At 41.0% G+C, this 25808-nt stretch overlaps 1 protein-coding gene across 2 annotated transcripts in view; it reads right to left on the bottom strand.

Annotated features, from left to right (window-relative positions):
• The window catches only part of MGAM (maltase-glucoamylase), an 81542-nt gene extending 56643 nt beyond the window's left edge, over positions 1-24899 (bottom strand). For both annotated transcript variants that reach the window (XM_080818447.1, XM_080818448.1), the window contains exons 1-7: positions 24817-24899; positions 12084-12210; positions 10299-10411; positions 2775-2895; positions 1596-1705; positions 891-1042; positions 161-332 (exon numbers count right to left, since the gene is read on the bottom strand). In XM_080818447.1, coding sequence (XP_080674573.1) covers positions 161-332; positions 891-1042; positions 1596-1705; positions 2775-2895; positions 10299-10411; positions 12084-12210 — 795 coding nt within the window. In that variant the 5' untranslated portion in view covers positions 24817-24899. The remainder of the gene's footprint in view (positions 1-160; positions 333-890; positions 1043-1595; positions 1706-2774; positions 2896-10298; positions 10412-12083; positions 12211-24816) is intronic.
• Positions 24900-25808: the final 909 nt, after the last annotated feature.

Raw genomic sequence — 25808 nt, 5'->3', positions numbered from 1 at the left:
TCTCCCAGAACTACAGAACTAGTGAGTGTCAGTGTTATAATTCAAACCTAAATAGCCTCACCCTAGAATCTCACTCTTAACTATTATTCTGTACTACTTGGAGTGATCTTCAGAAATGAGGCTGACCTGTAGTGCAGGGGGGCCCATCCTAAAAGCTTACCCCATTGGGGGTTGTGTCCCTGGCAAACATGGCCCAGGTCTTCCAATTCATATCATGCCGGTACTGTTGGTGAACCTGTTCTCCCAGACCATACACGTTAGCACTGGGCAGTCGCATGGAGAGCTGCAGGAACTGATCAGCAAATAGGAGGGGTCCAATGCTTGAGTCCAACCTAGACGCCGATGCAAAATGCAGGGACAGGTGGGCAAGTAAGAGTGGAGAGGACACACCTTTTAGAAAAGTGTCCCTTACATCTTAATGACTCCTATCCCCTGTTTAACTGGCTCCATTTGCCCTCCCCTGGACACCAAGAGATCAGGACTTCTTTTTCCCTTAGACACCCTATGACACTGCCAAAATATTACTCTTACATTATAATAGATGTTCCGTAAATAGTTACTGGTGGATACATGGATGGAGGAATGGAAAAATAAGGAGGAAAAAAAATGATGACACAGTAATAAAAATGAAGGAAAAAAAGAAAAGGACCCAGCCCAGTGCCTGGCCTATAATAAATGCTTAGTAATAACTATAACAACAACATAAGAAGCAGCAGCAGGAGGAGGAAAGAGGAAGGTGGAAGAAAGTACACATTCGAAGAGTCTAGTCACCAAAAGTGGGCCAACCCTCAGGAACATTGTTGCAATGCATGCACCCTTCCTTGGACTTGCAAACCTCCCTTCCCCATGTCCTTCCTACTCGGATCCCCAGACAGGTTTTCAAAACTTACAAAACACGGTTATTACTTCTTCTGATCACTTTGATGCTAAATGGCTGTTGGGAGACCATAACTTCATAGGTCAAGGGAGAAGCAGCATTTCCTTTGAAAGGTTGCACATGTTCATGAGGTACTTCATACCTGTCCTTGCTCTGGTCAGTTAGCTGCCCGGGACATGAAGGGAAAGAAAGCCAAAATGAAAACTCCTCAGTATTTTCAAAATAGAAACCTCCCTACCAACAGCAGTGTTTCCCAGTGACCATGCTCACGGTACTGAACTCAGGCACTGACTCAAATGGCATGATGTCTGAGGTAGATTTATCCATTATATTACCAAATTCAAATGTTTCACACTTGGGCAGAAGTTAGTCTTTTGGTAGAAATAGACATTGTAAGTCTACAGAGATGGAGTAGCTCTAGAATTTTCATAGCTGTGGTCTTTCTTTTTCTTTTCCTTCCTGACTACATTTCACATGGTATTAGGGACAAATAAACGAAAGCCAGATTTCACTAGTTGACCCTATAATCTACATTCAGGAAGTTATCACACTGCAGGAAGGCTACAGATGACTTCAGCATAGAGGTAGTAAGAAAAACAATGTCAGTAGAAAAAAAATGCCCCCATTAGCAATACTGTCAGTCTTGTAGTAACTGCAGCCACCAGGTAGAGAACAAGCACTTTTCAAAAAGATTCTTAAAGAATAAACAAACCACAACCTTAAAGTGGAAACGACTGGATGTCTGGTATTCTGCTGTGAGAAGGACATTGTCGACATCATTTCCAAATAGGGATGGAGAAGGCAACCTTTTCAACTGGGCTGTGAATCCTAGTATGTAGAGAGAAAAAGGTTTACATAGCCGGCTGTGTAAACTCACAAGAAGTAGCCATATTTATGTCAAAGGGGCCTTTGACATAAGCCTTTTTGAGAAGACTTTATTTCTCAAAAGAAGGGAGGAGAGATATCTACCCATCAAACACTACCGCGGGTAGTGTGTGAAGCTAGGCACAGGCACTACCTTACCCATGCTTCTCGCTTACAAAATCAGCTTGAAACCTCTCCCCAAAGGCCTAATTGTCATTCCAACAGTCCATCAGCTATTCTGTGTTAATCACATACCCTTTACACTCTCAGCCTTTGATATATATAGATAGATAGAGAGAGAGAGAGAGATCTATATGGATATAGAGATAGATATATCTGAATATATCTCTATCTCTATCTATATATCATTCCTTCTCAGTTATTTTCATATTGCATTGCAGGTGATCATATATGCTGATGTCATCTTCCAGGTTCCATGATAAGCCAGGTGAGAACTGAGACTGTATTAGAAAAGGCCACAGGCCAAGACCCTTGGAGGGGCAGCATGCCTCTTCCTTTATGCTAAGAGCTTCCCCAAAGTAGTCACCCTCTGTTATCTCTCAGAAGGTTCATTATTATTCTCTGTATTTGGGGGTGGGAGAAACAGGAGGAGACATTTAGTTCATGAACACTGATATTGACTAGCTAACTTTCATAAAATTGATGAAATTGGAATTGTTTCCATATCATCAAAATCACATCGTATTAGAGTTATGAGTAGTTTCAGAGGTTACTAAGTCCAAATCCCTCTCTTTAAAAGTTTGAAACTTGGGGATCAAAGATGTCACAATGATTGTACAAGGTTACTAAGGGACATAAAGTAGAGCCAGGAATAGACCATGTATCCTAACTGCCAAGATTGGATTTTTTTTTCCCTTGATGCCAAAATAGATCCCAGCCCTTGCTTAAGAGCAGTGCTCACCTTCTGTCACAGGCGGTAGTATGGCCTGCAGGGTGATACTCTGCAGGCTGCTAAGACTTTCCTCTGTAGCAAATAGAGGGTCTGGAGCTCCCATCTCATTGTCTGGCTTACCTGCATTTGTTTTGACAAGGTCATCCTCCATTTGATAACCATGACTTCTAGAATAGTAGCACCAGGGCACACTTATGGTCCCCTGAGGTCTCCAGCAGCACCCACGCTGATCACATGTGGCCTGAAATAAGAGATTAGTCAAATAATTTCATGCATTTGTAGAATATTATCATTTACAAATGTATTTTGAGCTTATGGTATCATTAACCTCATTTTATAATGATATCTAGAGAAATTGTGTTGTATCCCAGTCAATTCACAGCTTGTACTCAAAATTAATTTTTCTGCCACTGCCTTACCCTGTTATTATTATTTTATAATAATATAGGGACCACAGTGCAGTCCCATATCTGCCATCACAATAAAACTGGTAACTTTGTTTAAATATCTTAAACTACAATATAGTCATACCACCAGTATCTCAAAATTACAAAAGCAGCTTCACTTATACTGGTTTGATTTAAAAAAAAAAAAAAGACTCTGCTTTATTCAGAAGCTTTGAGATCAAATCATTTTTGACTTTTAAATATGTCTATTATGTGTGTGTTACATATATGTGATAGATACATACATATATACATACCTAGTCTCTCAACTTCTCCCAAAGCAGGAAGTAATTGTTCCTTGAAACCCAAAGAGATTCTAATTTTTAGTTAAGAAAGGTGTCCACTTTATGCCACAATTAACAGTAGAATCGAGTGGAGACTAAAATGAATACAATCCCTCTCTCATGTCAACTAATTTATTTGGGAGGAGCACCAGGCTAACTATAAAAAAAGTACAAAGAAACCTCTCCCTCTTGAATGTGGACTAGACCTAGTGACTCGTAATGAACAGAGTAAAGCAAAAATAATGGGACGTTGCTTCTAAGATTAGACTACAGAAAGATTAGGTCTCCTGTCTGGCTTGCTCTCTTTCCTTTGCTCTTCTGGAGCACAAGGCAAGGGACGAAGGGAGGTCTCCAGCCAATGGCCTTCTAGGAACTGAGACTCTCATCCAACAATCCTGGAGGATCTCAATCCTGCCAACAATCCCATGAATGAGCCTGAAAGTGATCACGCTCAGTCCCAGCAGACACCTCAACCTCAGTTTTCTAAAAGACTTTGAGCCAAAAGCATCCAGCTATGTCAAAGTCAGATTTGTGACCATAAAAAAATCATGTTTGTTGTGTTAAACCATGAAGTTTTGGCATAATCTGTCACAAAGCAATAAATAATGACTACATCCTGCTATATATTTTACAGATGAAGCACCCGAGACAGGCAGAAGTTCACAGAGGTGCAGTGACCTGCCAAAGCTTAGTCAGTTAGCTACTGGGAAGGCAAGCACCAAAACTTCGTTCTCTTGCTATCTACTATCTTTTTCCTATACTCTGGGTTGAGTTTCTGTTTACGCACGTTTTCAGGAGGACATGGCCATGCTTTGCAAATGATAAGACAAAGAAATGGTTTAGGTTTATGAACAATTGGATCTAATCACACACTTATTTTTATGTGGATACTAATTTAAGGATGGAAAAACCATGCCCATCTGTGGATGATATGGCTGTGGGATTGGGCTGCACCATGAATTCCAATCAGCAGGGTTGTTGTTTTTTTTTTTCCTTTTAAAACCCACTCAGTGGAAACCTCAGTACATCAGGCAAAGAGAAAGGTACTTTAGGGTGTTAAACAGAACGGTTTCTGCACGCTGCCCAGAGGTTAATAATTTCTTCATTGAAATGGAAGGGACAAAGATCAAGGAGTGGTCAAAGAAGCCAGAAAAGTGAATGTTCTCTGTTGGCTAACTTGAAAATACCAGTTCTTGCAGTGGCCCTAAGCAGTCACGAGGAGTGGAAAGAGAAGCATGGTTCACATAAACAGGAGAGTAAAAAGGATGTGAAACCTAGGAAAATCGTCGTAGAGAAAAGCTGTACAAAATGATGATGTGAATAGGACTGGAGGCACATAAAGAGAAGAATTAGAGCCAAGACACAAATGTCCTTTTAAGTTCATGTGAGAATTTAAATTTAAGAGGAATTGCTGAAATAATATAGCATGTGTAACTTCCAATACAGTATTAAGAACTCCAGGGGGGAAAAATCCTCAAAGCAAAAAAAAAAAAAAAAAAGGAAAGAAGACATAGTTATGGGCATGGGGTGGGGGACAGGTAGGGAGCAGCACATAGCAAAACAGAACAAATGGAAAACACAAAATGAGACCTTGGGGAAAAATGTATCACGTCAATTATCACGTGTCATCAGCTAGTACTTTCGTGGTCACTAAAATCGTGGGAAACAGAGAGCTCTAGTACAGCTCCTGGCTCGTGCTTGGTAGGCATTTGTTTAATAGACAGATTGGCCTGAGCACACTGTTTCATTTCACTGACAAAGATTTGGATAGTCTGCAAGGAAACAAGACTTCATGATCAAGTCACAGAGTTTTTTAGGAGCAAAGCCAGGACTAGAACCTGTACTGGGGCTCCCCTAACACCCTGCTGCCCAAGGGCTACACTCCCAGTTCAAGGCATAGAGCATAAACATAAGTCTGTACACAGGACCTGACAGCTCACGGCTCTTCCTGGCACCACATAATGGCTCTTAACTAATGCTGTGTAAACACAGAGTAATGTTGAAGGTGGGGACTCTTAACAATCTCTGCAAAATGCAGTTTGCTTGCTGATATTCATAAAACTTGAGCCATTAAACACTTATTGATAAGAAAATGGAATTTGCAGAATATAACACAAGCCAATAAATAAATAATAAAGAGATAATTACTGAGTATGCCTGCTATAAAATATGACACAACTTCTGAATAAGGAAGACAGTAACTTCTCAAACATCATCATAAAGGTTATCATCATTGTACTATTGTTAACCATAGGACTTACTGTAAATTGTTCTCAGTTTACCCATTCTACAGATAGTGAGGATATGTCGGTTTATTTTAAGCATGTAAACCTGCTCTTCTTTGTTTATACAACACGTTCTTTTTTTATGTTCAGCTAGCCAACATACAATACATTCTATCCTGACAATCAATGAGCTAAAATTACTGTCTACAGCTCTTTCCTTAGCTGGGTGTCTGAATTGACTACACCTTTCTGCTCCCAGCCATCAACAGGATCTTTCAACTTGGGATTATGGGTAAAAGGTGCTGGGATTGTGGGCAGAAGGCCTCCAAGGAAGTAGAAAGTGATACGGTCTTTCAGAATGGACAGGTTTTGGGTAAGTATGAGAGCTGTCTCTAAATCTGCATGGGAGGATGGCCTATGTGCAGCTTGAGAGGCACAAAGGTTAAACAGGGTCTAAGATGACAGACTTGAGTATTTGAACTCGACCAATAAACAATAATGAAGGCTGTAAGTACCCCAGCTGGGAAGCAATATAAAGAAAGTAGCATATTGGGGCTCCTGGGTGGCTCAGTGGGTAAAAGCCTCTGCCTTCGGCTCAGATCATGATCCCAGGGTCCTGGGATCGAGCCCCACACCGGCTCTCTGCTCAGCAGGAAGCCTGCTTCCTCCTCTCTCTCTCTCTGCCTGCCTCTCAGCCTTTGTGATCTCTCTCTCTGTCAAATAAATAAATAAAATCTTTTAAAAAATAAAAATAAAAATAAAGAAAGTAGCATATTCAAGAGGGCAGTTTTCAATCCTGTGTGTAATGGCACAGGTCGGGGAGAGATGGAATTCAGAAGAGGTGCTGGGAGTCTGTGGAATAAGCCACGTGTGAGGTGGAGAAGGGCCAACATGACCAGGTAAAGGGAAATTAAGTGCTTATTCTGGGAAACGTTGTTAAGGGAAATGTTTAAAATACATGAAGTATTGTTCAAAGGGCTTGAAGGAAGAGCCAGGCAAGAGTTCTGCTATTCCTGCTACCGAGACGAGAAGCGTAACAGGAGCATGAACAGAATCTGACGGTTGAGGAGGGAAAGCAGATTTGATGAGGAGTGATGAGTTCAGGCGAGGTGTTCATGGGACACCCAAGGGAGACGCCCTGCAAACAGCTGCCAACCCAAAACTAAAGATCAGACTAGAGATTTTGATAACCAAGTCATCCTTTCCCCCCGCCTAAGATGGAAGAGACTCTTGGAGCTCATTCTCTCCAAGATGTCTCCAAGAGTATACCACATGGTTTGACAAATTCATAGGATTCCCTCCATTCTTGGGAATTAAAAACAGTGGGATCTACAACAAAGAATAATCTGAAGGGAAATTTATACAGTTCGTTCTTTATAAGTAATCGTGGAGGAGAGAGAGAGATAGGAGTGATAAAATGGTACAGTAATGGCCTCCACACTGGAACATTCCACTAGCCTGGTATCATATTCATAACTTCTTCCCACTTCTCTACTCCACACAGCCATGTACTTCCCTTTAACATGTACGTTATACAAATACATCATCATCCATAGACTTGGCCTCTCAACAATAGTCTGGGGAGCATATAGCAGCCAGGATACTTGAAACATGCACCAAAATGCCCAAGACATAACTTCTATGAAAAAACAGGCCACTGAAAGTACTCCCAGAGCACTTCTCTCTGGCTGAGCTAAAGAAGAGCGGGTCAATGAATGAATGCCAAGGTCATAGTTTAATGCGGTTGGTACAACATACAAAAAAAAAAAAAAAAGACAAAGTTCATTTATTGAACTATAATCTTGATACCACAGAGTTTATGAGAGGTCCTACAATAAATCCCCAAAGAAACACTGCTGAGCCAATAATGACATCTGAGGTTCAATAATCAATATCAAGAGGAGGTGTTGTAGGAGACTGAACTTAGGATGCATTAGCCTTCTAGCTGTGCTTCCAAGCAACAAGGTTCCAAGCACACTGCGACAGGGGCTAGTGAACGGGTGTGGATCAACTTTCTGCAAACCTAGTGTGCCAAACATCCTGCTTACATGAAGCATATCTAGACTACAGCTTCCCTTTCCTATCAACAAAGCAGAACATTAATGGTTCTTTCTCATCAAGCTCTAATTTACCTTGCCATCTCAGGCATTATCTTTTCTCTGGCACCCACCCCATATCTTGGCCATATGGGACCATTTGATATGTCATGTGTGTGCCCCACAATTTCCTCATCCATTCTATTTTGAATTCACTTTCTATTCCTCCCATCTGTGTCAAAATCCTCCTTATGTTTAATTCCATACTGTCACCTTCCCCTTGATAATACTGTTTTCTTCTCTGTGGTCTCCATCATATTTCTTTTATATCTATGACTTTATTTCATATTCCAGTTATTTATTTACTTGGTTTATCTCCTCTACAAGAATTTATGAGAAGAAAAATATTTAGTTTAATTGAACCTATCACCCCAAATGCTGAACTTTGACATTTAGCCCCATACTGAAGTATTCTGCTTTTTCTTTCTCCCTGGTATCTTCTTTTTCTGTTAGTCCTGTTTTGATGTTCTCTTTTCTTTGTTTCTCAGTACATGATTCCATTCAGCCTTAAATCGTTGCTCCTAGCTGCTGCATATCACATCAAAAACCAGCTTCCTCTACGTGACTTCCGAGGTCTTCTACTATTTAAATCCACCTTTTCTTTTCAATCTTGTTTCTTCCTACTCCCAGTAGGCAACTCTAATTCTGTTCACTATTCTAATAGGTCAAGTTCATTTCAGTCAGGGTAAGATGCCAAATAAAGGGAATTGAACACTACAACCACCTTGGCAAGGTATGTTGGTCTAACTGGAATTATTTCTTACCTTAGCGGACTTGCTGTGCAGGCTGCTGCCCTTGGAGCCAGAACAGTTAGTCACGGCACTGAGTTTCCTGTCCAGGAGATTTTCTGATCCTTAACTACCCATCTCTATCCAGAGATTGGATCTCTCTTGCCTTCAGTACAGCATCTCGACTTTCTGATTAGATTTATCCCACCACTCTGCTGCAGTCTTGGGCATCTTCTCTATGTCAAGCTACTTATCTGGTTCTGGTTTCCCTTCTCTGCCTTAACTTCCCACTTCCCCAACCCTAGTCCATCATATCTTATAGCTGATTTCATCTGTTCTCCCTTGGCTTCATTGGTTCTCATCAACTCAGCATCTACACCCAGTCAGTCAACACCAATGGCTCAAGTTGTAACAATTCCCACTTTCCACAGTTCCCCTCTCTATGACTTGGACTGAATTATGTCCTCAGAAAAGACATGTTGAAGTCTTAATCTTTATACCTCAGATTTTGATCTTATTTGGAAGTAGGATGGTTGCAGAGGTAATTAGTTAAGAAGAGGTCATACTGGAATAGGGTAAGCCTTTAATCCAATATGCCAAGTATCCTTATTCGACCATGGGTATTGGGGAGGGCACGTATTGCATGGAGCACTGGATGTGGTGCAAAAACAATGAATACTGTTATACTGAAAAGAAATTTTAAAAAATGGGAAATTTGAACACAGACACACACACACACACACACACACACACAGGTAGAAGCCATGTGAAGACACAGACAGAAACTGGAGTGATGCAGCTATAAGCCAAGGAATGTGAAGGACTGACTGCTACCACCAGAGACTAGGAGAGAAGCATGAACAGCTTCTACCTAAGAGTGCTCAAAAGGAATCAACCTTGCCAACATCTTGATTTGGGACTTGTAGCCTCCAGAAGTATAAGAGGGAAAAAAAAAAAAAAACAGAAAAGAAAAATAAAACATCTTTTGGTATTAGGACCTTCAGACAAACCAAAACTGCAGCTCTCAAGAACACCACAGATATTCCAGCCAGCTCACAATAGGATGGCTAGAGAGATAAATGGGAGCATGCCACGTGCCTGGGTATCACGTGTAGCAAGCATCATATCTGTGTCTGATAAAAATCTGCCATTTCATATCAGTGGACTTCACTCAGAAGGCTGCATTTTGTTTTCATTCATTCTCAGCGTGAAAGGTGACTGATACAGTGTGTGTAATGAACTTCACAATGACAATATTCAGCAGCACTTCAGTTGATGATCAAGAGATATTGCTGTAAATACCCAGATGCCTGCACTATCTTTAGTCTGGGATTTATTATCTTCTTCCTTACAAAACATGGCTCTTAAAACTTTATCCTTATTTTAAATAATGTCTTATTCACATGTATTACTTTTCATTGTAGATCCTAGACAGCCTTTGGGAATCATGAAAGCAGAGAGACAGAGAAAAGGCAAGAAACAGAGGCAGTAACAGAGTCAGAGAGAACGAGTAACCAAGCAGTGTTGCCAGATAAAAGACAAATCCATTTTTAGTAGAAGTCAGTCCCAAATCTTGCATGGGACATTCTTATGCTACAAAAACGGACTCATGATTTATCAGAAATTCGTATTTCATTTAATCTGTCAACCCAAGGGAATTTTCTCACTCTTTCTCTCCCAAAGCTGCACTGTCTCACAAGGGTGGATACAGGATTCATTTGCGTGAACCACCAATAGTTGCAATGCAAACAGTTCTCTGGGAGTTACAAACAGGAAACAAACAAACAGAACAGAAATTAACAACAACAACAAAAACTATCCAATAGCATAAACTCTTAAATGGAAACAAGATCTGTAATTCAAACCTTTGTTGGTGGCTGGTCAGGGATGCAATTTATCCGTTCCACTTCATTTACCACTGGGCACACAGCAGATTCTGGGGTGGTACTTGGATATGGCGTAACTGTTGTCCCAGGATCTGGGATAATCCCAGAAACAAACATAAAATGACCATCAGGTCTAATATCACAAGCATTTAACATGACTGTCATAGTTCTCAACACCTCCAAGTATATGAACTCTACTACTTATCGTTCTTCACCCTGATGCCCTTGAAATGTACACGTTCACTTCAGAAAGCCTCATTTTGTTCTTGCTGACTGTATTTACTTCTGTGTATACTGCATCATCTCCTTCTACCACCAACGCTCTCCCCTTTGAGATGGTTCATATAAGAGCAAGGAGTGTGGCTCCACCATTAAATCAAAAGGTCACCAAGGTAAGAACCAAATCTACCTTCTTCTCTAGTCCAGGGGGCAGGCAAACTACAGCCCATGGGCCAAATCAGGTCACTGTCTGATTGCTGGAACACAGACACACCCACTTTTTAATGTATTATCTACAGCTGCTTTTGTGCTACAGTGGCAAAATTAGTTAGTTATGACAGAGACCATATGGTCCACCAAATCTGAAGTATTAAGTCCCTGGTTTCTTACAAAAAAGTTTGCAGACTGCCCTGGTCCTTTACTTCCACTCCCAGTAACTGGTTCACAATACATCTGTGCACAGAACACGCACGGTGTATGTTTCCATGGATGTTACCACCCTAATCATTGTAACCTCAGTTCCAGTTGTTCCATTACCAGGCATTCCCTCAACAAGGAACACTTCTGAGTGATGACGTTCTCATGTAAATGTAAAGTCTCATATGGCAAAAATGTAAAGGAAGGCCACCAATGTAAAAACTGGCAGTTAGGATCTGCCCAAGCGCCTTGATTCGGATTTTAAAATCAGTCACATAAAAAACACATTGATTACATTCTAAAATAAGGAAGTGAGATTTCTTTAAGTCACTCTGCAAGAACATGAAGACAGGATAATGGGGCTTTTCATTAGTTTTCATTTCTATTCCAGTTCAAAAGTGGTAGATTTAGAAAGCTCCACATTTGTGCCACTTTCTGAACAAGGGTTTTAGTTCCAGCTTCAAAGTCATGGAATTTTAAGAGTTAAACAATCTTTGAGATTATTTGATCTAACTCCCCACCAAAGTAGAAACTGTCAGGGCTGGGACAGAGGGACTGGGAGAAGAGAAGTCTTCTAGCCACAGACTTACCCCTTCATCACCTGATTCATAGAAACTGTTCCTAGATATACCAGAGAAGAAACCAGGGATAACTCGACACAATCCAGCCCCTCTTTTAGAGTAAGACAGTTCAATAAACGTTTAATTAAATAACTCTGATGGTTGTTAACTTTATAAAAAACAGAACTTTGGCCTTAAATACTTTGATTATATACGTATTCAATTGCCTTACATATAAGGGGTTATTCGTTAATAAATGTCAATAATATTGTTAATGAAATGAGAATTATTCAAAGCAATTCAGCAAATTTGTTTCAAGAGTCAGCTGTGGAATCCTGCACTGTGCTAACTGGGAAATAAAAGTATCGGCTTAGGCCTACAGTAAATACCTAGTGAGCTATCACAGTTCCGGTCAGGGGCTCACCGACACACATGTAACTCCCCCTCCCCACCCTCCCCCGACACACTCACAACAATGGACAGGAGAGAATCAAGTCCCTGCCATTTATGAGATTTCTGCTCTGGTAAGAGCAACACATGGGGAGGGAATGTTAGAGTTCCTTGTTACCTTTTGATTCCGAAGACTCTTTAGCTGAAAGCACAAACAGAGGAATAGTGATGATAAATACCATAAGCAGAAGAACACTGAGCATAATCTCCAACGTCGTGAAATCTTTCAACTTCTTTCTTGCCATCTGAAAAAAAAATTATATTTAAGTTTTATTTAATTCATAGCTAGTAATTTCCTAATGGACAAGCTCAAATGTCACATAAGTAAAATGAATAACTACAAGTCCTTCATGTACATACCCATCAGCAAGATTAAAAAATTATCAACTCATGATCAATCTCATTTTTTCTTTATTCTATTTACTTCTCTCCCTAACCTTGAAGCAAATCTCAGATATCTTTTCATCTGGAAATATCTAAGTACTGGGGAATCTGTCTGGTTCAGTTGGTAGAGCATGTGACTCTTGATCTTGGCGTTGTGAGTTTGAGCCCCACAATGTAGATATAGAGATTCCTTTATTGTTTTTATTTAAATTCAATTAGCCAACATATTATTAGTTTCAGATGTAGTGTTCAATAATTTATCAGTTGCATATAACACCCAGTGTTACATGCAAATAACACCCGGTGCTCATCACATCATGTGCCCTTCTTAATGCCCATCACCCAGTTGCCCCATCCCCCCACACATCTCCCCTCCAGCAACCCTCAGTTTGTTTCCTATAGTTAGGAGTCTCTCACGGTTTCTCTCCCACTCTGATGACTTCCCATTCCATTTTCCGTCCCTTCCCCTATCATCTTCTGCACTGTTTCTTATTTTCCACCTATGAGTGAAACCATATGATAATCGTCTTTCTCTGATTGACTTATTTCGCTCAGCATAATCTCCTCCAGTTCCATCCATGTCGATGTAAATGGTAGGTATGCAACCTTTCTGATGGCCAAATAACATTCCATTGTATGTATATGCCGCATCTTCTACTTAAAAATTTTTTTAAATATTTAAGCATTAAAAAAGTAAACTTCATGAAAGTTAAACAAAATGTTGTTACAACACCAATAATATTTTTTAAATAATTCCTCAATCATCAAATATCTAGTCAATGTTGAAATTTCTCTCATTGCCTGATAAATATTTTATAATTTGTTCTACTTTCATCAGGATGCAAGCAAAATGTATATATTGTAATTGGTTTGTGTCTGTTAAGCTTTTTTTTTTTCTGTTGTTTACAGAGAGAGAGCCCAGGGTGGGAGGAGGGGCGGAGGAGGAGAGAATCCTAAATGGGCTCCATGCCCAGCGCAGAGCCCACAGGGTCTCAATCTGACGACCCTGAGATCATGACCTGACCCAAAATAAAGAGTTGGATGTTTAACTGACTGAGCCACCCAGACACCCTTGTTAGGTTTTTTTAATCTATAGGTTTGTTCTATAGATTTCCCCATAATCTGGATTTTGTTCATTGCATCTGTGGATATACTTACATGTTTCTCTACCTTAATGTTTCCTGTAAATTTAAGGATCATATCTAGAGTTTTGAGAGATGCAGGTTTGATATTTTAGCAAGAATGGTGTAGAGCTGGTATACAGTCTTCCAGCAGGAGACACAAAAGATCTAGCAGATTCTCCCTTTTTCATATTAATAGCCATTGGTGAGCATTTCTTAGGTCCATTATTCCATTAGTTGTGACAGTGATACTGTAATTCTACCATTCTTTATATACTGGATGAAATATTACTATAGAGAGAAATTCCCCCTCACCTATTACTTGGATCATAAAGACACAGTTCATAGAGGAGAGGTAGGATAAATGTACCCAGTGGGAGTCTCTCCAAGTTGGTTCCTGGTAGTCTTTGATAGTTTCCTTGCTCTCTGTTATAAGATGATAACCTAGGCTCATTTTGCACATTTCCTGCCCCCATACCCAAAAGAAACATCTCTATGGAGGCTTTTTTTTTTTTTTTTTTACAGTGGTAACAATATTTAGAAACTATAGTTTCAATGAGATTTGGTGAATTCTACAAATGAAGGTACCTGATGGATCATCCTGACCAACTGGCTACCTTTGGAGTCCCAGGGAGAATTGTCAATTTAAAAAAATACAGAAATGACACACTTACCTATGTTAGAATTGCTATAAATCCTAGCTGGGCATTAAAGTATTTTGCCAAGAAGTTTAAATCAAATGTTCACTACTCTCCTGCTGTCTCAACCTAAGTGAATCTGAATCTCTGGGGAGGTTTAGATATCTAATTTTTTTTTAACACCACAGATAATTCTGATATGCAACTATGTTTTGGAGACAGTGGCCCTATTCCAGGCTAATAAATTATAATAAACACATTTCACTATGCAAAAACATATTAAGAAATGGTGTCCATGAAGTTAAAAAAAAAAATGGAACCAATAGTCAGTCAGGTCCCTTCATTTTATGCATAAGTAAGGTACAGTAGGCCAAGTGCCTTGTTGAGAGTCACATAACCAAGGACTAGAACCAAAGTTCCCAATAAGCTGAATGTAGTTCTCTTAGCTACTGTATCTATCCTGGCAACTTTTGGTCGTCCCCTCATGGATAGAATATGCTTGAGCCTACCACAACCTCGGTCTTTAACAACTTCCCTCAACCCATTCCTGTCCCCTTCTTCCAAACAGCTCCTGATCTCCATCAGATTTGAGTCAAAGTATTGCATTCCAGATTCATATGATCCCCAGTTCAGTGCTTCCTGCCAAACATACCACAGAATGGGATCAACCATGAAGCTGGCTTGTTGGGGTGCTAAATGCAGACAGTGTTTTAAGTCAAAATTTGTGTCTTAGAGATTCATAGAATTCAAACCCTAAAAACATTATCCTTCATATTCAGAGGTCCAACATAAAGCAGGTCTTGAAATATCTTCTCACTAATAAGGAAAGATTAGGCAGTCACCCTCATTCATTGAACCTGCTTACACTGGGGGAAATTACAGGGAGAACTGTGCCCAGAGAGCAGCTGAAGTGCTCCACTGTCTAGATATGGATCACAGCAACATGGCAAATATTCAAATAAAAAAAAAAAAAGGATACCACATTCCTAAGGGTGAGTATGATGACCAACACAGAAATAGGACCTAAGAAAGGAAGAACTCACATCTGTTAAAGCAGGGACCACGGTGACTGGCAGTGGCACTTGGGCCTCTGAGCAGGGTCCCTTCATCTGACCAGACATGCACAGACCATGTTTAAGGATAAGGCACAATGAGGGATTCTGACTTCCACCCTAGGGGTTGTCTTTAAGACCTCACTGCCTCTTAGGTAACGGCACACTCTGTCTTTCATGTTTTGTGTGAGAATGTCCACCATTTTCTGTGAGAGTGTCCACCTACACAGATAACAGCACTTATTCGAAAGTGTGAGAAACTACCCAGAGCTGTATTGTGATGTTGAAATGTGTCACCCAACAGGGAGTGAAGCTGACAAGTCACAATCAATACATCAACCAGCACGGAGAGAGAAATGTCTCTGGAAAGATCTTACACAGAAGAAGTAAACAAATCCATTGTCAAGTTGGGTGGTGTGACAGAATGATTTCTAAAATGAGTTTCATCGATCTAACTAGCTTCTCGTATCCCCTTAAGTTACAGGAGACCGTACAGCAGCAGAATCTGGAATCAGACATAGTGAGAAGTGTACATTAAAAGGTGGGAGGAGAGCAGAGCAGCAGAACTGCCTCCATGAGTGGGGCCATTGGTTTTGAGGCCTCACAAGCTTGTAATGGCTTATAAATCCATCATTTATAAAGCTAAATGGTATCATCTACAGTCTGACTCTGAGTAATAATTATAGGTAATATTTTGGGATTTCTCTATGTCAGGTATTTTGCAGACTGTCATCTTTATAATCATCTTTATAATCCTGAAATGCAGGTATCATTCACCTCTATTTTACAAGCAGAAAACAGAGGTCAGAAAGATATGAAACTTATCAGCAATGTCAAATAGTGGAGCTGAAATGCACTCCCGGTCTATTCTCCAAAGACATGCTTCTCTACACAACCACAGCAAAGCCCACACCCTTCCCCAACACCACCTGCTCCCTTTATCAGAATCCTGCTTCTTCAGTTCAACAATATCTCCTCCAGGACTTAAAATTAACCCTCTCTCCCCCTCTTGCTCCCAAACTCTCTATCTATATCTATATTTAACTCTGAGGAAAATGTGTCTTCCCCTCCTAAGTTTTAAGCAGCTAGATGCCAGCGAGTGAGAGTATCTCACCCCTCCCTGAGTGATCCCTCTCAACCTGAGAGCTTGAGATACTGACTTCCTTGTTCTGTGGGTAGCTGGGTGGGGTAGGGGCAGAGAGTTCAGGGCTGGGCCATTCTTCTGTTGAGAGTTGCTGCTTCTGCAAATCTAGATCCCTTTCAATTAGCCTAATGACACTACCACCATTTCCTTTGTGCTCTATGATCAGGAAAATGTTGGGAAGAACTCTACAATGCTTCAGTGGATGCCCCTGGCAAGGGTTCTAAGTGAGTATTTGCTGATTTGGAAGCAAGACTGAGTGGAAACACCATCATGATATGCTCTGTGTCACAGATGCACTTCAGAGAACCTGGTCCTCTTTCCCAAGGGTATGAGAGGGATGAAACAGGAAACGGTATGCCTTCATCCCAGCAATCTCACCCTTAACTACAGGAGTCCAAGTGAGAAAAAGGAAAAAAATGATATAAAAAATAATATAAACTAGAATGCAGTTGTTTATTTTACAAAAGGATCCAAGTCAAGATTTCTTTTCATCAGCAGTTTTTGAAGTATGAAGGAAAGGTAATCAATTATCTCTAGGGAGGGTTGTTTTTTGTTTTTGTTTTTGTTTTTGTTTTTTCAGAATATATAGCCACTTCCCTCTCCATATGACCTCTGTAACTATAGCTCATATGAAGAACTGCCTTAATATGAGTTATAAACATAAAAGAAATAGTTGGAAATCATATCTTTATTAAAAAAACATATACTAGTAAATCCACTTTCTGGAAAACAGTGCTCTTCACAGCCCCTTTATTAAGCCCAACTATAGCTGAACACTAGTTCATATCCCTCTGCTACTCTGCCCTCCCATACTCCTAGCTCAAGGCTCAGTGGTCTCTCTGAGCAGAACTGCCCCCAACTCCACAACAGACTCCTGAGAGATTTTCTCTGCTCTGCTATACCCAGCACCATGGTCAGGTCTGTTTTTCTTTTTTCCGTTTTGTTACAGACCCATTTCATTTGGTACATCTTTATAAGAACATTAACGGAAGTTTGGAAAAGAAAACAGGTAAAGTCTTGTGATCAGTCTACCATCTTGAACCTTTCTGGGTAGGTTTCAAAAGTTCCCCAGATGACTTTGATATTCAGTTCCCTCTACTCCTATTTGAAAATCGTTTGGGGGATGTTGAATTCATCAGTGGATTTAATAATACTGCATGACATTATCCTATAGGATGGGAGTGGAGCGGCAGGTATAACTTGAGGACATTGAAAAATGGGACAAACATTAAGCAGGGGACAGTAACAACTAAAAACCAAAGAACATTTTTGGAAGGAGTAATAGGGGATGGGTGGCCCCTTGTGAAATTATCAAGTCCATCAAACACCACTCCCAGCACCTCCAGTATGTCAACACACCTTCTGTACTCCCAGCTCATTTGTGGTCAAGTTAAGTCTTTTCCTAAGGCTTTCTCCCAAAAAGTGTGTCTACTTCCACAGGTTTGCAAAACCCCTTTTCTCTCTCAAATTATGAGCTCCCATGGTATAAATATTAGGCCTGCTTCTTCCTTTTTATTTCCTTCCTAAGTATCTACTAGTAGAATCTGCATAATCAATACTTATTGATTGATAATATTTTACTCCCTGGTCGATCACTGTGCTAAAATTTTCATTAGTAATTTCCTGCTGCATCTTATCCCCAAGGTCTCACTCTCAGAACAGAGAGCTTGCTAAATAGGGCAAAAAAAAAGACTCGCACTTGACTCCTTACCCTACCATTTCTTGATGTGGTAGCCAAAGAATTTTCCTAATATTCATGAGTCTTGGTTTTCTTATCTGTAAAAATGAAACTAACAATACCTATTGTATTACCCATCATCACCTTCTTATTGTGAAAATCAAATAAAAACAATATTTTTTAAAGATTTATTTATTTGCTTGAGAGACAGAGCACACACACACAGGAGCAAGTGGCTAGAGGGGCTGAGGGAGAGGAAAAGGGAGAGAAGCAGCCTTCCAGCTGAGTGCAGAGACCAACACGGGGCTCAATCTCAGGACCCCAAGATCATGACCTGAGCTGACATCAAGAGTCAGACGCTCAACCAACTGAGCCACCCAGGCACCTCTCAAATAAAAACACTTTAAATTACAAAGCATTACATTGGGGCGCCAGGGTGGCTCAGTGGGTTAAAGCCTCTGCCTTCGGCTCAGGTCATGATCCCAGGGTCCTGGGATCGAGCCCCGCATCGGGTTCTCCGCTCGGCGGATAGCCTGCTTCCCTCTCTCTCTCTGCCTGCCTCTCTGCCTACTTGTGATCTCTGTCTGTCAAATAAATAAATAAAATCTTTAAAAAAATAAATAAATAAATAAATAAATAAATAAATTACAAAGCATTACATGCCATGTTATCATTTGCCTTAAAAAAGATAGCCATGGGTGCTGAGTAAGAAGTGGCATGTCCCTAAGAACCATGTCCATCCCACTTTCAGAGACTATGGCACTGCTCAGTGTTTCATGAAGTGGCAGATGCACATTCCTGACTGCTGCCCCTGTGAACCTTTTCTGATCTACCCTCCAATATGCTGAGTGCTTTACGGCCATATGTTGGGTGAGTCGTGCATTACCTGAGACGCAGGTACAGAAAGGCAGGAAGAAACAGTGGGAGCCAGAGCTGGAGCTTGCCCATTCAAGACCCACTTTCTGCCCCAGCATCCACTGCTGCTCTCCCAGGCTGCCTTGTAAATCACACCAGCTTTACTCAAAAGGCACACCCCCACCCATCTTCCCTCAGGCCCTAATTTAAAGCTCCCAGCTTGGGAATCTTGAATTTACTGTTTGATACAGCCTTGGAGCCTTGCTCTCCACCCAACCATTGTGCCCTCATGCAAGCTCCATACTCTCCTCAGTCCTTCACCCAAAGGTGAAATGACAAGAGGATCTTCTTCCTACACACTAATGAGAAATTGCTCTTTGCCAACATAACACCCTTCTTTTTTCTTTTTTTTAAAGGGAGAGGGAGAGAGCGAGGGCACAGGGTGGGGGGTACAGAGGGAGAGAGAAAATCTCAGGCAGACCCCATGTTGAGTGAGGAGCCCCAGACGCAAGGTTCCATCCCATGACCCTGAGATCATGACCTAAACCGAAATCAAGCATCAGATGCTCAGGGAGCCTCGGTGGTTCAGATGGTTAGATGTGTGCCTTCGGCTCAGGTCATGATCCCAAGGGCCTGGGATGGACCCCCACATCAGGCTTCCTGCTCAGTGCAGAGCCTGCTTATCCCTCTCCCTCTGCTTGTGCTCTCTGACTCTCTCTACCTCTCTGTCAAATAAATAAAATCTTAAAAGAAAACAAAAATACTCAGACACTCAACTAACTGAGTCACCCAGGTGCCCTGACATAAGGCCCTCTTACTTTGTGAAAGGAAATGTGGCCCTACCTCTCCCTACAAGGATCCTCTTGTTGGTTTTTTTTAATATGTTCTTTCCTTCTTTCTTAATTAATTTAATTTTTTCAGTATTCCAAGATTCATTATTTATGCAGCACACCCAGTGCTCTATGCAATACATGCCCTCCTTAATACCCACCACCAGGCTCATCCATCCCCCCACCCTCCTCCCCTCCAAACCCCACACCAGTTAGAATGGCCAAAATTAACAGGACAGGATATAAGTATTGGAGAGGATGTGGAGAAAGGGGAACCCCCTTGGTTTTTCTAAAATACATTACCTAACTCCAATCTGTCCTGTCCCTAATACCTCAATCCCAAAGGCTCGATAAAGTATCCCTTAACATTAATCTTACATCTAAAATTCCATAAAGATTAATAACCTCCCATGCCTGATAGAATGGAGTTAGCTAATGAGGTAAAGAGTGATCTCTTGTTCACTGGCAAGGACAGGTGTTACCAGAGTGGTCATGTCTAAGTGGTCATGTCTCCTTCTCTTTCATTGTTACTAGTAATTATGAGATAGGAGATTGTTTGTTTTAAATTTCTCCAATGTTTATAAAAACACACTGTGTGAGAGACTATGAAATAAAAGGTACCCACACTTTGTACCCACAGTCAAATGTAAACACCATATGCTTAATGAAGATTTGGCCAAAACCATTAAAACTTTGTATGCTCTCAATCTGGAATTCCATTTATAGAGATTTGGCCCACAAACATGTTTGCACGTGGATGTACAGATAAAGGTTTTTCATTTTGGCATGACATGAAATGTACATAACAGCAAAACACTGAGAACAGTGTAAATATCCAGAGAGAGGACTGAGTAAAATGTGCAATAAAATAAAATTCATTATTTTTCAAAATTATGATCCAGTGGTTTACAAAAAAAGTCCACAAATCTTTTGATACTCCCCCCACCAGAGGTGGAGCCAAGTCCCCCAACCCTCATTTCTTGAGAGTAGGCTGGACTCGGGGACTCACTTCTAACAATAAATATGCATGGTGCGTGACCCCCAAAATGAGGTTATAAAAGGCAGGACAGTTTCTTCCTTTCTTTGCTCTTGGATCACTTCCCTCCTCGTTTTCTTGGTTCATTTCTTAGACAAGCCAGCTGCCACATCATAGCGACACTCCAGCAGGCCTATGGAAAGGACCAACAACCTGCGAGTAACTGAGGCCTTTAGCCAACAGCCAGGTGAGGGCGCCACCTCCACCTCAGAAGTGGGTCCTCCAGCACCAGTCGTGCCTTCACATGACTCCAGCCCCTGGCAACATCTTGGTTGTGAGGTCAGGAGAGATCCTGATGCAGTATCACCTAGCTGAGCTGCTCCTGCATTTCTAATGCATAAAAACTGTGACCTAAAAAATATTTATTGTTTCAAGCTGTGAATAGTGGGGGTAATCTGTTATGCATTAAGAGATAATTAATACATGTGGGTAAATTAGACTTCTGAATATCATTTGCATTTTAAAAAATCTTTTGCCTCTTATCAAAGTCTTTTTGTTTCATTTATTCAGATATAGTTACCTGCTCTCTGGAAAAATAATAATTATTTCCTAGCTATAGAAGAGAAACATTTCCATAAGCCTTAAGGAAAAAAAAAAAAACAACTCTCATCAGCATCATCTGGCTGACCTCACTTTCTGAATCACAGGGATCTTGATGGTGAAACCTACAGTCTCACTTCGGAATGCAACTTAGGAAGACAAAATCAAGAAAGATGGCAAAAGGCAAATACAAACAATTTCAATTGCTTTTAAAAGAAAAAACATTTTTGGCCACCTAGGTGGCTCAGTGGGTTAAGCCTCTGCCTTCGGCTCAGGTCATGATCTCAGGGTCCTGGGATCAAGTCCCGCATCGGACTCTCTGCTCAGCAGGGAGCCTGCTTCCCCCCTTCTCTCTCTCTGCCTGCCTCTCTGCCTACTTGTGATCTCTCTCTGTCAAATAAATAAATAAAATCTTTAAAAAAAATTTTTTTAACAAACTGCTACTTGGCAGTCCATCATTAACCTTTGAATATTCTATTTCATATGATAAAAATTGTGCAATCTGATAATAATACTAAAAATAATTAATGATGAGTGAGTGAATATGCTAAGAGGTTACATAATTTGTTGCATACAGTCCTCATGACAACCCAATGTTACTTACTGCTACAACCCCGCTTTCAGATGAGGAAATTAAAATTTCAGCAAGGTCAAAAAACTTGCCTAGTGTCACATAGCTGATAAGAAGCAAAGCCACAATTTCAACACCTGGCCTTTGGACTCCATAGCCAAAACTTTCAACCATGACTCTCTATTCTAAGTTATCATGTCCCATTTTGCACACCAGCTTAGGCTTTTTGTGAGATTGTGGTTTTATCAGATAGTATCTAGGTCATTAACCAAGTACTCAGAATGTGCGTGGTACACAGCTAAGCACTTAGCTGCTTTATTTCCATTAGTCCTCACAACCACCCTGTGAGGAGGGACTGTTATTATCCCCATTCTACAAATAGTTAAGTGGGCCCAATAGAAGCTGGGGTGCCCACGGTCCAGAGCTCAGAGCCAAGTTTCCAACCGGGCACTGTGAATCCAAAGTCAGTTTCCACACTGTGATGTGGAAACTTCTCTACTTATGAATAATTAAGACTGCTAAATTAAGACGAGGTAGGATGCATGGGAGATGCCTGTGTCCTTCTAGAGACAACCATGGGGTTTGAAGTCTTCTGGAAAGAAGGGGAAACAAATATTCAGCAACAGTTCAGTCCCCACAGCCCCTGGGGGATTCAAAAGTGCTTCTGTAGGCATCTGTAGATGTCAGCTCATTTTTAGTTTACGGGACACGGCACTGTGTTAAATTCTCAGAGACCAAGGGGAGTGAGCTGCCAATGCACACTTTCCATGTTTATTCATCATCCAATTATCAGTGCTCTGTCTTTGGGCAGAGTAATGAATAAACTGTATAAACTGCAATCAGTTTATTACTCATCATTTATTACTCATCAATTATGACTTAAGCACCCACAATGTGCCAAGCGCTCTTCCAGGAGCTGGTTCTACAACAAACGAAACAAAAATTCTTGCCCTCGTGGGACTTATGTTCTTGTCGTTAGAAGAAAGACACAATAAACAAAATAAGTACATATATGTGGCAAGTACTTTGGAAAGAAAAATAAAATGGGGTGGGGGGATGAGGCATGTGGGGGTGAGGGGAGCACTTTCAATAAGACTGGTCAGAGCAAAACTCACTTGGAAGGTTCAAATTATTTCTGTACATAAACTATGCTGACTCCAACAGTATTCATATACATTAAAATGGTTACATAAATAGTTGCCAAAGGGCATTTTCCTGGTACTGTTATAACTGTTTAGGCAAAGTAGATAGGTCAATCAGGTAGCACCCCAAACTACTGAAATAGCTATCTGAATTAATTTGGAAAAACTGGATAATCAATTGTCATATTTTCTAAATACAGCGTATTTGCATAGGATCATACGATCAGTGCCTGACTTGTGTATGAAGATCTAAGCCTTTCTTCTAAAAATCCTTTGATAACACGAGGCAAGAGAACTAGTGAGAAGAAAGAGTTAGTTTCACAGAGACGGGGAATAACTTGCAAAAAGGAGCCCAGTTAGTCATGGCTACACCTCAGAAATCCTGGGCCAAACTTCTTGGCTTAGTTCATTGTCTCCCAGCTCCTGTCTAACCCTTCCAGGCCTCGCTTCCTCCCCTGAATCACAAAGGGATCATCACTAGAAGACAGCTTTGGACGACCGTGACCCCAACACCAGGGTTATCTTCCTCATCACCTTATCACTTTGTTGATAAGCCTCAACAAAGGCTTATCTTCCTCATCCTCTTCTGCAGCTAACTCCCAAAAACTTTAAATGGGAAAATTTCTTCTTCTAAGTCCATCTACTCAGGAGTAATCCATGCTTACGGAGCAGTTTGTAAAGTAACTTTATTAGCTCATCGAAACTCATTTGTGAGGGAATGGCTCACAACAAAAAATCACGGATATTGTGTGTAAGTGTGAGTGAAACTGTGATGAGCTATCTTAAAACTGGAGTACAGGATAGACGGTCCTTCCACTCCATTTGGTCCCCGATACACTTTGGCCCAGCACAACAAACCAAAGACCCCTTCCCTCTCGCTCCCTGCCTGCCCAGCACACAGGTACTCACTGTTATGCAACATGACATCAGAGCAATAACCAGCTTGGAGAGCAGGAGGTCCCTTTAGAACGTGAAAGCCACCATTCGGACCCTTGGTAGCCTATTCTAGTGAGACCGTGGCATTGATCTTGGCCTCCTTCTCTTTCCCCAACAGAAACTTCTCCTTCCCACCTCAGTGCCAGGAAATGCCCATTTGTATCTAGCTAGACTTTAGCAACTAGCGAGAACCCAGCTTTCTTTAAGTTTTACCAGAGAGGGGCCAGCAACAAGCCACCGCCTCCCCCCTTCCCCGGGGCACTTCTGTGCTATTTCACACATGACCCCCGTCCAGGTCCTGCACCCTTCCCTCCACACCCTCTTCCCAGACTCCACCGGAAAGCTCTCCTAGGCCCCACAGCCCCCAGCTCCCAGCACCCAGCACCCAGCATGTGCGTACACCTGAGACTCTTTCCTAGAATAATTCTTTATTTGATCACGAAGGTACCCAATTCTTGGGGCTAGTAATAGATTTCTCAATTTCCTGACCATGATAGATGTTCTAGTTACCACCCTGCTATCACAACCCCACGTCCTTTCAGAAGGAACGTCCCCACGGATTCTATTCTAACCCTACTCTGCATTGCTTCTCCCACCTCTCCTCTGGATCACAAAGAATTGCTACCCTGATATTAACTCTCATTATCCTCTCCCTCACACACATACACACAAAGGTTTAGCTACAGCAGGGCTTATAGACCCATCCTTGGGTGCATGCACACACACACACACACACACATACACACACACAAATGAGTTGAATCTTGTTTGGTGTGTGTATTTGTGTAATTATGTGTGCTGTTGTTTAGTTTTGTGTTTGACCAATTACAAGGATGTTCTGACTAACGGAGATCAGTGTCTGCCCACACACCCTTGCGCACACACATCTACAGCCGTAAACGGACACACAGTTCACAAACATACCTCACTGTTCCCTGCCGCTGTTCCGGCTCTCACTGAAGGAGGGACTAGGAAGCAAAGCGAGGAGGGCAGTCCGCAGAGCGCAGCGACAGCCCTGGCAAGCCCTTGCCGTGTTAAGGTTAATGGGCTTCAAATGCAAATGACTGCCCTGATTTCATTCTCCAGATCGTATCTCCTAGTTAATTAGTAATCATGGTCTTCTTCTGAGAACATCCCTAAGAACCTGGAGAAAGAAGTGATCATCCTGACCCCCACTGACCCCTCCAGGTGCTGAGTGTACTTTCAGCAGTGATCACACTCAGGTGCCTGGCAAAGGAACACAGACGGACTCAACCTGTAGATGATTAAGAGCAAAAAATAAACCATCCCAGGGTCACATTGACATTTACTAGCACAATCAGCTGGCTTGTGTTTGAAGGAAATAATTCTGAAAATGTTTCCAGAGCAGTTTTCTTCTTTCTTTGTCTCTAGGAGAGCTGTCCCCAAGCGTTTTTGTGCGGGGAGAGACCCTTTGGCAGTTTGGTGCTTCCTGTGGACCTCTCCTAGAATTATATTTTTAAATGAATGAGGCAAAATACTACGGATACGAAAGACTCTGAAACTAATAATACATTACATGTTAATTAATTGAATTTAAATAAAAATTTTTAAAAATTTTAAAAATACAGAGGAAACTAATTCCAATGAATTATTTACTAGAATATTTTTAATTGCAATATAGTAATGCATGTTTTTTTTTTAGTGATGTATTACCTAACAGATCTAGCAACAGGTCTAACAGCTACTGCAATCTCAAAGTAGTAATAAATGGAAATAGTATCTTGAGTTTATCTTCAAAATAGATACAAATGTAACTGTGGCTTCTCTTGGAACCAAATTCTTAGGTACTCCTAACACTCCTGAGGTTTGTGATCTCACTTTATACTTAAAGGACAGGCCACATTTCAGCTATATTTTAGCAAAGAAAAATACATATATATTGTTCCCTGCAAGTT

The sequence above is a fragment of the Martes martes genome, assembly GCF_963455335.1.
Source record: "Martes martes genome assembly, chromosome: 11".
NCBI classification, from domain to species: Eukaryota; Metazoa; Chordata; class Mammalia; order Carnivora; family Mustelidae; genus Martes; species Martes martes.
Note: the sequence above shows the minus strand (reverse complement) of the source record. Positions and strands in the feature narration are given on the sequence as shown.